The 13,328-nt window shown below is 41.3% G+C and overlaps 1 protein-coding gene across 1 annotated transcript; it reads left to right on the forward strand.

The window, feature by feature from the left end:
* Positions 1-1,124: 1,124 nt before the first annotated feature.
* On the forward strand, positions 1,125-3,024 carry htr1a (5-hydroxytryptamine receptor 1A). The gene has a single exon (XM_033029961.1). The coding sequence runs from the start codon at positions 1,279-1,281 to the stop codon at positions 2,506-2,508; it is 1,230 nt and encodes a 409-aa protein (XP_032885852.1). The 5' UTR covers positions 1,125-1,278; the 3' UTR covers positions 2,509-3,024.
* The last annotated feature ends 10,304 nt before the right edge of the window (positions 3,025-13,328 follow it).

Here is a 13,328-nt window from a genome sequence, read left to right on the forward strand (position 1 = left end):
TCCGTTTGGGAGACGGGTCTTATTCTCTGCGGTCTGTGCGAGCATTCTTCGGAAGGGCTCTGCTGTTTGATCGGTGGTCACCTGTTTATTGATCTCTAGGTGGCAGCAAATCTCCTTTGCGTTTTGAGTGGTGCGCTATCCGTGGTGCTGAAAGTACAAATACAGCGAAACAGGTGTCTCCGTTGCATGGGCGAAATAGTAAAGAAACTATTTAATCGATTGTTGTAAGATGACGGTATTTTACCTTTTTAATTAATATTATAATTACGTTTTACCTCACCAAACGGCAGGCAAACAGATATCACCCGTAATGTAAAAAGCTTGCTGTACTTTTTACTCTGCCCGCTGATTACACTTATAACTCAGCGTAGCTCTACCCATGCAGCCGTGCAACGGGTTTATAGTTCCATTAACACTGTATATTTGATCCCTACATTTGGCTGATTAACCATTATAAATTAAGAGACAGAGCTCTATTTAGCTTCGATGCTTTGGGTTGTTCAGAAGTGTTCAACAATGTGAAATCTCTCCACCCTGTAATTTGGAAAATAACGCACGGAAAAAAAAGTTATGGAAGCCGAAGATGTCAATGATGAAATGAATCTTTATCGGGTGTTACTTCACACTCAAATGTAAATTCGTAGCTAATTGTTAACATTTTTTTTTTAATACTGTAGTTTTCAAGTTTCGGCTGCAACAGAATATACAGCAAAAACAAACGGCAACAGATGAGGAAAGGTGAATGGACCCCGGGCTGCACCACTAGAAACAAGCAAGAGACATATTTCATTCTTAATGTCATCACGTTGGGAAAGATAAGCGCAGAAAACGGCCGAGCGACGTGAGCTAATGACCAACGCCGTCCGTATTATTGATCCAAGAATCAGACCTGGTTGAGGCATAATGAGAAGAAAATTTGTATTTTTTGGACGTGGGAAATCTGGATACTCGAGGCGTGAGTCAAAAGGAACAAATGAGGAGGAAAAATGCAGCCGTGCTCCTAGCCGCTCTCAGTTGCACCAACATCAGTACCAGTAAGGAAAGGCGCACTCCAGAGACCTATTAGCTATCTGACGTATCCTGGACGGCGGTATATATTAATTCACTCAGTCATCATTCGTTGAGCGAAACGCCAATGATTTATAGAAATAAGAAAATGTGGCGACGTGTTCGATGTGTTTAGGACTTCACCTTCTCATTTAAATAATGTAGTTTCGACGGGAATTTGCAGACCGCACGCTTGACACAACTTCTCCTCGGCTCCTTGGCGATCTCACCATGGAAATGTACAACAACAGCACCTTTTCCTACTCGGGGTTCACCAAGGAAAACAATACGAACTTTTCGGAGGTGACGCTGAGTTACCAGATTATAACTTCACTGTTTATAGGAACTATGATCCTCTGCTCTATTATTGGGAATGCTTGTGTGATCGCCGCTATAGCACTGGAGCGTTCTCTACAAAATGTAGCCAACTATCTAATAGGGTCACTTGCTGTCACCGATCTGATGGTGTCGGTGCTGGTACTACCCATGGCTGCTCTGTATCAAGTTCTGAACAAATGGACCCTGGGACAGGTAACCTGTGACATTTTTATCTCTTTAGATGTGTTATGTTGTACATCTTCTATCCTGCACCTTTGCGCGATTGCTTTGGACAGATACTGGGCTATTACTGATCCAATAGACTATGTCAACAAGAGGACTCCGAGACGAGCCGCTATTTTAATAAGCTTGACATGGCTGGTCGGATTTTTAATTTCAATCCCACCCATGTTAGGCTGGAGAACGCCCGAAGACAGAGCTGATCCCGATGCTTGTAATATTAGTCAAGACCCTGGCTATACCATTTATTCCACCTTCGGTGCCTTTTACATCCCGCTAATATTGATGTTAGTCCTGTATGGAAGGATATTCAAAGCCGCCAGGTTCCGCATACGCAAAACGGTGAAGAAATCGGAGAAGCAAAAAGTAGCAGACACTTGCCTGACTGTTTCTCCAGCCGTCGCGCAAAAGAAAAGCAACGGTGAGAACAGCAAGAACTGGAGGAGGAGCGTGGAGCCCAAGCCTGCCTGCATCAACGGGGCCACTCGGCACGGGGAAGAAGGGCCAGCTTTAGAAGTTATCGAGCTGCACCACTACCACCCCAAAGGTCACCTTCCTCTGCCCAGCCACACCAACAGCCAATTGACATTTTGCTTTGAGGCGAGGAATGATAAGAACGTTGAAGCCAAGAGAAAAGTAGCCCTCGCCCGCGAGCGGAAAACGGTGAAAACTTTGGGCATCATTATGGGCACCTTCATCTTCTGCTGGTTGCCATTTTTCATCGTTGCCCTTGTACTGCCATTCTGTGGACCGCACTGTTACATGCCAATGTGGCTCCACGCAGTCATCAACTGGCAAGGCTATTCCAATTCTCTCCTAAATCCCATAATTTATGCTTATTTCAATAAGGATTTCCAAAGTGCTTTCAAAAAAATTGTAAAATGCAAGTTCTGCAGGCAATAATTCAACCATTATTCCAAATTCATTACTGTGGTGCATTAGTCCAAAAACAAACCATACCATTTTAACGTAATGTATTTAACATTTATTTTAGTCTGTACCTGTGGCACGAAGACAACTGGATTCAACTTGTAGCCAGATTGGCATTGCTGTACACATGACAACATTCGTGCTGACATCACATTTCAAACAGCATTTCAAATTAGAAGACAAAGGCCTATCCAGTTTCGATATAATCGTTATTTCCTTGAAACCTAATTGGAAAGTGTCCGTGTTGTTCTGCGATTTAACCACGCAATTCTGGACCTTGCATCCGCAGCTGTCAAGGTGCCGAGCTAAGCGGCACCATTTGTAGACGAAAACTGATACCTGTCTTCACTTGATGTGTGTCTCACAACCCCACGTATGCCGTGTGCTGAGGTTTTCTGCTAGTCTTTACTTTTGTGATTTTTTTCGAAGTTGCAGAGTTGGGCCTGTGATCGTTCGCAATCAGTAACAGTGACTTCCACTTAATGCAAAATAAAACTCGCCAGTTAAAAGAAAATACATGCTTGTGTGCGTTTATTGAACTGCGTACAATGGGACAGTGGGGCCGAAATTCATACCATTTACCCCACTGCCTCCAACGATGCATTAACTTATGTTAACAATTTCATGGTGTTAGGTACTTGGCATGAAATTGTTTTAATTTAACTGATGAGAGTGCTCCATGGCTAGAAACTGCTGTATGGATCCAGCAGCATAGTGGTCAGAAGCTACTATACAGATAATTAAATACCTGAATATCGAGGCGAGTATAATCAAACTCCCCCTCCCCAACCCATTCTGGAAAATTATAGCCCTTAGGAAAAATTGGACGATTTAAATGCACATGGACTCGTATAAACAAGTACAGAAATATCATAAAAATCCTCTCAGGTTCACCGGAGCCCCGAAGGACGTTTAAATATTTATGTGGCTTGGCTTATAAATGACCCACTCCAGTAGTTGAATCTTAACGGCCATCTGAAATGGGGGGCGAATCCGCTAACTGATAGACCAACACGTCTCCAAATCCTCAGGTTTATTGTAGAGCCTGAGCTGTTTAACAGAAAGTAAAACAATACATCAAATGCAAATAGTCTTTTGTGCAATCTGCGGTGACATGGGTAGTTATGTTACGCCTGTAATTTAAGCAGCAGTTAAAAGGCAGGTATTTGACACAAATGTCGATTTATAATTATATGAGGCATTAATTGTTTGATGATGCATATTGCACCTGTCATATTTCAGTAACCCGTCTTCTTAAATGTAAGAAGATCATCGACCAACTCCAGAGATTATCCAAGACTGTGTCAACAAGTCACATGAACTGTGACTTACTTACTGGTCTGGATTTGCTTCTTCCCAGTCCCGGCCCAATTCCAGTTTGACGACATTGGACTCCATTAAGTAAAGTCTTCTGAAATAATGTTCTGATCGATTTCAATTTACTGCGGTTCAATCTATCACCCTGTTCTACAACCTCATTGTGCTCCCGACAGCGCTATTTAATGATCTCTAACGAAGGGCGGTGATCATTTCAATGACTCCTTCCCTCCTCATGCAAGGCACTATGTAGATTCGTAGGTGCTCTCCCCGCAAGCCCTGTGACCTGTCACCTGCCCCATAAGATTGAGTGCCTTCTGAGGAAGGGTAAATTTAATTTAATGTTTTGTTTATAGGGACAGTGCATATTAATGAACATTTTGCATATAAAATATGCGAGATTGTAGCCAATCAGTAGCTAATTTCCGTCTCTAGTCTGGCTATTTGCTTGGAGGGTCGCTTCAGAAACAGAGCTGAGATGATGGGAAAAGACAACGTGCAAAGACCTAGATTGTATTGTGTATTGGTAAAGCTGCCCAAGCCCGCCTCGTTTCACGGGAAATGTATTGGCGGATGAGAGAAGCCAATGTTAACGAATAAACGTGCGGGTAAAACGCCGAACAGGTGTAGGCGCCGTCGTGCTCCTGTTTCAACTGGATGTCACTTGAAACCTCCAATCAGGGTAATACAGATGATAGATACAAAATCATCTATCTATGAGTAACTCAGCGGGACAAGCAGCAGCTCTAGATAGAAGGAACGGGGGACGTGTCGGGTCAAGACCCTTGTTCAGAATACCGATTGTCGTTTAGAGTAAAGCAAAACTCGGTTGACACAGAAAGACACAATGTGAACTCTCGGCCGAGGAGAACGATAGGCAAATCCTGAACCCCCCCCCCCCCCGAACCATGGGTAGTTCACAACTGCTAGTAGAATGCCCTTAGCGGAAGGATGTGACCAGGTTAGTGCTGTAACACCTGAAGCAGATCTTCCTCGTGAATATCATACTGCTAGAATGACCCACGCCCCAGCCGCACCATCATCCCTCAGCACCCAGTCTTGAAGAAAACGCATTCTTTACGCATTATTCATTTTGGAGAACATTCCCACGTTTAAATACAACGTTGTCAGGTAAAATGTTTATGTGGTGGGGCGTGAGGCTATTAAACCTGTGCCCACAATCTAGAGGTCATCATTTTGAATTAGAAATCTGGAAGGAACCTCAAACCCTTCTGAACTCAGACTCTAATTACTCCCGTGGCTGGATAGTAGCTCTGCTTGGTTTCGGTAATTTAAGGCAAAAACCTTTATTTTGGCAATTTTGCGATTTGTTTGGAGCCAATATAGTTGAAGCCAACAAAAATATTACATAATGCAAACTGTACCAATATACAACGTCATCATCAATATAGCAGAGCATCTCAGAGATATTTGTAATTGTGACCAACTTCAAGGAAGAAGACAATTTCTAAACCTGTGAATTACAGAAGGGTTTCTAGTTATCTATCACAGGGTGGATTTTTTTTGCCAGGATCCTTCAGAATTTTCTCCTGTGAGTAACCAAATAGATTTCCTCTGAATCACACTGCAGATTATATCCAATTCGAGGCAGAATGGACAGCTTCACTTCAAAATAACTACAAGAATAATGGAAGAAAATGCATCCTCCATTTAACCAGGCTTTTTCTTTTAAACTCACCAATTACGAGGGACTATGGAGCACCCTCTTCACATGCAGCTGGGCACAGAAATATGTCTCCATCTTATAATGCTCTCCATGATGACCTGTATGCAGTAGGTCCACATCGGAGCAAATGTCAGTGAAGACCATGTCAAACAAAGGTGTACATTGTTCTCACACTTTTCTAATTCTGTCTCATCTCAATGTTGCTTCCAACCTACACCAAACTTCCCAGTGGACCCAATCTTCAGAAATAATGGGAAACTGCTCAACCTATGATGATTATACTCCAGAAAAAAAGATTACCTGAACCTGCGTAGTTAATTTGTATTATACAGATAATGCTTGCATTTGCAAACAAACACAGAGGTTGACCTCCAGGCTGTTTACTGAAGCATTTGTTATTATACATTACAGATGCAAAGCAAATGTCCTCCAACAACTTGCCTGAACTTGCCTCAACTCTTGCCCTGCCCCTAATCATATAGATTTGTTGGAAAATGCTGGAAAACAAGGATGACCTGATATTTCGGCATCCATTGACTGGTGAAAGTAGATGCAAATTGAAAGTCACTTTGCCTTCAATGCACCAACACAGCCTTTAGCAACCTAGGCTGCACACCTGGCAGAAAGGTTACAGCAGGAATCTTCTTTTCTGCATGCTTCAGAAACCTGGACTGCCTGCAGCAGGTATCGCAAAGCGCTGGAAAGATTCTGCCTGTGCTGCCTCGGCAACATCCTCCAAATTCACCGGGCAGATCGAGAACCAATGTCACTGTCCACCCCCAGACCAACATATCCAACACTGAGGTCCAACTACATTGAGTTGACTATGTTGGTAAGGCCATATTGTTTGTATAAAGGCTTGAATGTTAATAATAATAATGACAATAATATTTGCACTTTGCACTTTAGTCATTATTTTCTCAAGCAATCACAACTCACTTTCTGGTTATAGGCTGTCAGAATCAGAATATTTCTTGGCAGCTCTGTGTAGTAAGTTCAGGATTTGAGGATCTGGGCTCATTGCACACCCAAACATAATAAGCAGCCCACAGTATGAATTTCAATACAGTGCTTTGTTCTGAATGTTGATTAATCCATCCAACCAGAATTTTGATTGATATGATATAATTACAACAGTACAATACTGAGAAGGCTCCATTTATATTCCTATTAGTAGGTTGAAGTGTAATGATGAGACATTATTTCAAATGGAAGTGGAAATCAGTATAATTATCCACCATAAAACATAATCCAGAAAATTACAGTGGCCATTTTTTCAACTACAGTTGCCACGAGCTCTTGTGAATAAATGGGTCAAGAAAGGACATCATGCAAATTTAAGTCTGCAATTGTACTTCAAATAGTGTATTTTAAGATCACACTTCTGTGGTAAATGTATAGCACAATTGGAACCCATTTGGCCTTGAAACTTTGCAAGTTCTTGGAATAATCTGAGTCCAATCTATTTGCTCTGACTCATCTGTTGTCTTCCAGAATTATTTCAAACAAAGTATTTTCTCTTTAAATAGGCAATGCCTTCTACCTCAGGTTTTTCCTACAGCAATGTATTTACCGTCCAAAATTATTTTAAGAGGTTTTGCTAATTAATTTTAACACATCTATCCAAACTATCACAATATATCCAATCTTCCTTTCTTCTCTGTTGGGTTTGAATGTTTCCCCATCTTTTCCTTTTATTTTGTTTGAGTCATTCCATTATGCTTTGTTCCACCTGCAGTCTCGAATGACCTTCATCAATATCACAAATTATATTTGGTATGATCATCGCTTACTGTAGTACAATAGTAAATTATATATCCACATCTTACTTAACCTCTCCACAGACTTTGACATGGTTGATCACCCAAATCTCTTCCAAAGTTTCTCTTCCATTAATAACTTGCTTAGTTTTACCCAGCACATTCTTGTCTATTCAATCATAGTTGGACACTCATTGTTAATGGCTTCTCTTCATGCTGCTGCAATATCATATCCACAATCTATTAGACCTTCATCCTTGGGCAAATCTGATTTGTAATTTGCAAGATGCTCCTCACTAATCCAATTGAACAACATGTCAGCCTTAAAATTGACCTCACCACCACCGTTTTGACTTTATCAACATCTCTAATTTGCCAGCCTTGTATTGATTGTGAAGAAAATTCTACCAACTTATGTTTTCAAATTCGAGTAAACTTTTGTTTGCTCTCCATCAATGTGTGTGTGTCTCTCTCTATCAATAACCAGAGGCAGAACATTTGCAAATTTGATCTCATTGCATTCGACAATGAGATGACCCTCCAATCACACATGCCCTTTATCACCAAAACTGTGATTTTCCACCTCTGTATATTGCCTTTCTTAAGGATACTCTAATGATGAAGCTCACATCCATGCCTTTGTTGTTTCCAGGCTTGGTTGTTCTAATCCATTCCTGACCAACATCCTATTTTTAATTTTACATAATTTTGAAGTTATCTGAAAGTCTGCTGCCACATCCTAATCCTCATCAAGTTCTCTCCATTTACAAACCCACGCTCAATGATTTTACAATGAGGTTTAATGTAGCTGAGCCTAAATTTTAAAATTCTTATCTCTGTTCTCTGATTACTACATACCTTCACACTTTAGTAACTCTGCAATCATGAACAATATAAACCTTTGTTCACTCTGCCCTCTGTACTCACCTAACTTTGGCATCTTGTGTCCCCCTAGTTTCAACTACTGCAGCATAATAATGAATATCAAATTCATGCCATCCAAAATTGTATTTACCTCCTTCCATCTTCACTGGATCCTCATGAGAAGCATGCACATCAAAGACCAGAAACCTCCAAACCTGTTATCACCATCACCAGTAGCCAAAACCAATGCATCCACAATGGAAGGAGCCATGTCTTTTGGTGAATGGATCTTCTATACTTCTCTACCACTTCTGCTTTAAAGCTTCTCCTTAACTTCTCCTTAAACCTTATGCTGTTAACTAAGATGATATCATCTGTTCATAATGCCTTATGTGGCTAAGTGTCAGATTTATTTGATAATAGAAATGGAGAAATGCATATGTACTTAATAAATTTGTGAAGCACTTTGGGACATGCAGTATTATTACATAGAAACACAGAAAATAGGTGCAGGAGTAGGCCATTCGGCCCTTCGAGCCTGCACCGCCATTCAATATGATCATGGCTGACCATCCAACTCAGTATCCCATCCCTGCCTTCTCTCCATAACCCCTGATCCCTTTAGCCACAAGGGCCACATCGAACTCCCTCTTAAATATAGCCAATGAACTGGCTATGAAATGATTTTCTCATCTCGGTCCTAAAAGATTTCCCTCTTATCCTTAAACTGTGACCCCTAGTTCTGGACTTCCCCAACATCGGGAATAATCTTCCTGCATCTAGCCTGTCCAACCCCTTAAGAATTTTGTAAGTTTCTATAAGATCCCCCCTCAATCTTCTAAATTCTAGCGTGTACAAGCCGAGTCTATCCAGTCTTTAACAATGCTACATAAATCTATTTTTTTCTGGTTGTATCATTCTTTTCTGATCAATGTTGGTGAGGGATGAAATTCAGTCCCTTGCGAGGGTTGACATAGGGACTGACGATGTAGAGTCGCTGTGGATAGAATTGAGAAATTGTAAAGGTAAGAAGACACTAATGGGAGTTATCCACAAGCCCCCAAATAGTAGCCTGGATATAAGGTGCAAGTTGCAGCAAGTTAAAATTGGCATGTAGCAAAGGTAATGCGAGAGAGAAAACGGGGAATTATAGACCAGTTAGCCTGACATCGGTGGTGGGGAAGATGCTGGAGTCAATTATTAAAGAAGTATTAACGGCGCATTTGGATAGCAGTAAAAGGATTTGTCCAAGTCAGCATGGATTTTTGAAAGGGAAATCCTGCATGACTAATCTTCTGGAACTTTTTGAGGATGTGACAAGTAAAATGGATGGAGAGCCAGTGGATGTAGTGTATCTGGACTTTCAGTAAGCCTTTGATAAGGTCACACACAGGAGATTAGTGGGCAAAATTAGAGCACATGGTACTGGAGGTAGAGTATTGGCATGGATAGAGAATTGGTTGGCAGACAGGAAACAAAGAGTAGGAATAAACGGGTCCCTGTCAGAAATGGCAGGCAGTGGCAAGTGGAGTGCCGCAAGGCTCAGTGCTGGGGCCGCAACTATTTACAATATATATTTATGATGGAATTAAAAGTAACACTAGCAAATTTGCAGATGACACAAAGCTGGGTGGCAGTGTGAACTGTGAAGAGGATGCTAGGAGCTTCAGGGTGACTTGGACAGGCTGAGTGAGTGGGTAGATTCATGGCAGATGCAGTATAATGTAGAAAAATGTGAGGTTATCCACTTTGGCGGCAAGAACAAGAAGGCAGATTATTATCTCAATGGTGTCAGATTAGGAAAAAGGGAAGTGCAACGAGACCTGGGTGTCCTTGTATACCAGTCACTGAAAGTAAACATGCAGGTACAGCAGGCAGTGAAGAAAGCTAATGGCATGTTGGCCTTCATAACAAGAGGATTTGTGTATAGGAGTAAAGAAGTCTTTCTGCCGTTGTACAGGGCCCTGGCGAGACCACATCTGGAGTATTGTGTGCAGTTTTGGTCTCCTAATTTGAGAAAGGACATCCTTGGTATTGAGGCAGTGCAGCGTAGTTTCACGAGGTTAATATCATGGATGGCGGGACTCTCATTTGAGGAAAGATTGGAAAGACTGGGCTTGTATTCACTGGAATTTAGAAGGATGAGAGGGTATCTTATAGAAACATATAAAATTATAAAAGGACTGGATAAGATAGATGCAGGAAAAATGTTCCCAATGTTGGGGGAGTCCAGACCCAGGGGCCACAGTCTAAGATTAAAAGGGACGCCATTTAAAACTGAGATGAGAAAAAACTTTTTCGCCCAGAGTAGAGAATTTGTGGGATTCTCTGCCACAGAAGGCAGTGGATGAATTTAAAAGAGAGTTAGATAGAGCTCTATGGGCTAGCAGAATCAAGGGGTATGGGGAGAAGGCAGCAACGGGGTACTGATTGTGGATGATCAGCTATGATCACAATGAATGCCGGAGCAGGCTCGAAGGGCCAAATGGCTTCCTCTTGCTCCTATTTTGTGTTTCTATGTTTAATATTAATTTGATATCTTCATTGTCAGCATTCCTCAGCATGGGTAAAGCCATTCCCTATGGATATGATCTGAAGACTTCTTTTAAATTATTATTTGAACAAGAACATCTTGGCAACACATCACTTCATTTATTTTAGCAAAGTGGAAAAAAAAATAAAAATTTCTCCAGTGCAATATTAGCAAATTATCTCCATTGCTAGGTTTGCAATTTAAGTGGAGTGAATCCTCAACAAGTATGTAAATATAAAGCAATGAAAAATCAAATTCTGAAGAGCAGATCAAAGAGCTCTCGGGAGAGAAAAAAATTGGTTATAATCCTTCTTCAAGATGAAAAAGAATCAAGAGCAAGTGAGCAATTGAGTGGGATTTGAACAAAGAAGTAGAGGAAAATTAAAGAGATGGGTGAAAAGTTTAAAGAAAACATTAACTTTAAAACAAAATTGACAGATTCTTGATTAGTAAGGGTGTCAGGTGTTATGGGGAGAAGGCAGAATAATGGGGTTGTGAGGGAAAGGTAGATCAGCCATGATTGAATGGCAGAGTAGTGCCTAAAAGGTCTGTCCCACTTTTCCGAGTTATTCACAAATTCTCCTGAGTTATTCACGAATTCTCCCGAGTTTTCAAACTCGCAGAATGTTCGTAACGAGTACGTAGGAGGCCGTAGGAGTCCGTGGATATATCGTAGCGGCTCGTTATGCCAGCCGTAGGTACTCGGGGCAGCAGGTAAGTCTGAACGTTTTTTCGGCCTGATGAAAAATGTCCACGAGTAAAAAATTAGCCCCGAGTACATACGGCTGACATAACGAGCCACTACGAAATATCCACGGACTCCTACGGCTTACTATGGACTCGTTACGAACATTCTGCGAGTTTAAAAACTCGGGAGAATTCGTGAATAACTCAGGAGAATTTGTGAATAACTCGGGAAAGTGGGACAGGCCCTCGATTCTGCTCCTAGAACTTATGAACTTATGCAACCAGTAAAGAGCATCAAAAGAACATGAAAATAAGTGAGGAAGTCACGAACAGCTGAGAGTGAGAGGCAGGTCAGGTGTAAAATGGAAACAGAAATGCGGAAATAAGTATTTACTGCATTTGTCATCTCAATCATGCAAAGAGAAGGTTGGCAGCAGACACTGAGTAGGTTGGGTACTAACGAAGATAGACCTTCCTGTATGTAATGCAGATATAAAAGCATTCTTGCTCACATCCTTCAATAAAGTATGTAAAAGTATGTGAAACAAAGTCCCATTATTTCCCTACATATGGCCTGTTATGAAAGTTTGTCCCTGCGGCTGTCACACTACTCAACAATGTACCTCGGTGACTGCCAATCACCCCCCCCCCGGACACTCCTCCCACAGGAAAAACACTATGTCTGTATACATGTAAATATATTTATTTATTGAAATCATATTCTATGTCGCTCTTCCAGGGAGATGCTAACTGCATTTCGTTGTCTCTGTATTGTACACTGACAATGACAATTAAAGTTGAATCTGAATCTGAATCTGAATCTGAACTAAAAAGATAAATAATCTTTAGCAGAAACTCATTAGCTTGAAGACATTTTTTAAAAATCATTTTCACCCTTAAGGTGCTCTCCCACTGTGGCGACCTAATTGGTAAGTTTAGAAGTGTTTAGGAGAATTTGGAAAAAATGTCATGTTGAAGACCTCCTTCGATTATGTGGAAGACCTCCTTCGACTCCCTTCAACTATGTTGAAGACTAGCTTTGACCAGCTTCGACTAGCTTAGGGAAAATTGGACACCGAATAGTGGAGTGAAGATGACCTCCTTTGATCTCCTTCCACTATGTTGAAGACTATCTACGACTACCTTCGATTATCTTCGACTACCCTCGATTACTTACGAATAACATGCCGACCTACTACGGCCTACTTCGACTAAACCTACGAGTAAAAAAGTATCGATTTTTTTCCATGGCGACCTTTTTTTACTCGCGGGCATTTTTTCAGCATGTTGAAAGATACGCCGCGACCTAGCTGAGGCCTCGAGTACACGGGGACTACTCTTGAGCATGAAGGAGAGTTACAAAGACCTCCTAGGACCTCGTGTCAACCATGCTGCAAGTATGAGTCAAGGGCAAACTCGCCTGAACTCGCGGATTAGGTTGCCACAGTGGGACAGCCCCTTTACTTCAGTTGCAGTTGTTTTGTTTCATTGAGATTTTTATATGATATCATTCCTGAACTGCAATCCCACTCTACTCCTTCTGCGATCTGCATACATTTTTTCCCAAGTTCTGCCTAAATGTATTGTAATATTAGGCAACTTCTATTTCTGTTGTGCTAATAGGCTTTGTGTAAATATTGTCATATTAAATGGAAATAGTACAGGAGGGCGACAGAAAACTTAGTGTAATGGCATCAGGACAATAACCTCTCTCTCAATGTCAGCTAGATGGAGGAGCTAGTTAATGACTTCAGGAAGCATGGTGCAGTACATGCTTCAAGTGACATCAATGGTGCAGATGTGGAAATGGTTGAGAGCTTCAAGTTCCTAGGCATTAATAACACGAAACATTTGTTGTGGACCAACCACATCCATGCAACAGCACATGAGGTACACCAATGCCTCTACTTCCTGAGGAGATTGAAGAAATTTGGCATGTCTCCCG

This window comes from Amblyraja radiata, chromosome 1 (genome assembly GCF_010909765.2).
Source record: "Amblyraja radiata isolate CabotCenter1 chromosome 1, sAmbRad1.1.pri, whole genome shotgun sequence".
In the NCBI taxonomy this organism is placed as follows: domain Eukaryota; kingdom Metazoa; phylum Chordata; class Chondrichthyes; order Rajiformes; family Rajidae; genus Amblyraja; species Amblyraja radiata.

What these genes read in the sequence shown, in the direction of transcription:
- htr1a (XM_033029961.1), top strand. Translation starts at nt 1,279, where the DNA reads ATGGAAATGTACAACAACAGCACCTTTTCCTACTCGGGGTTCACCAAG.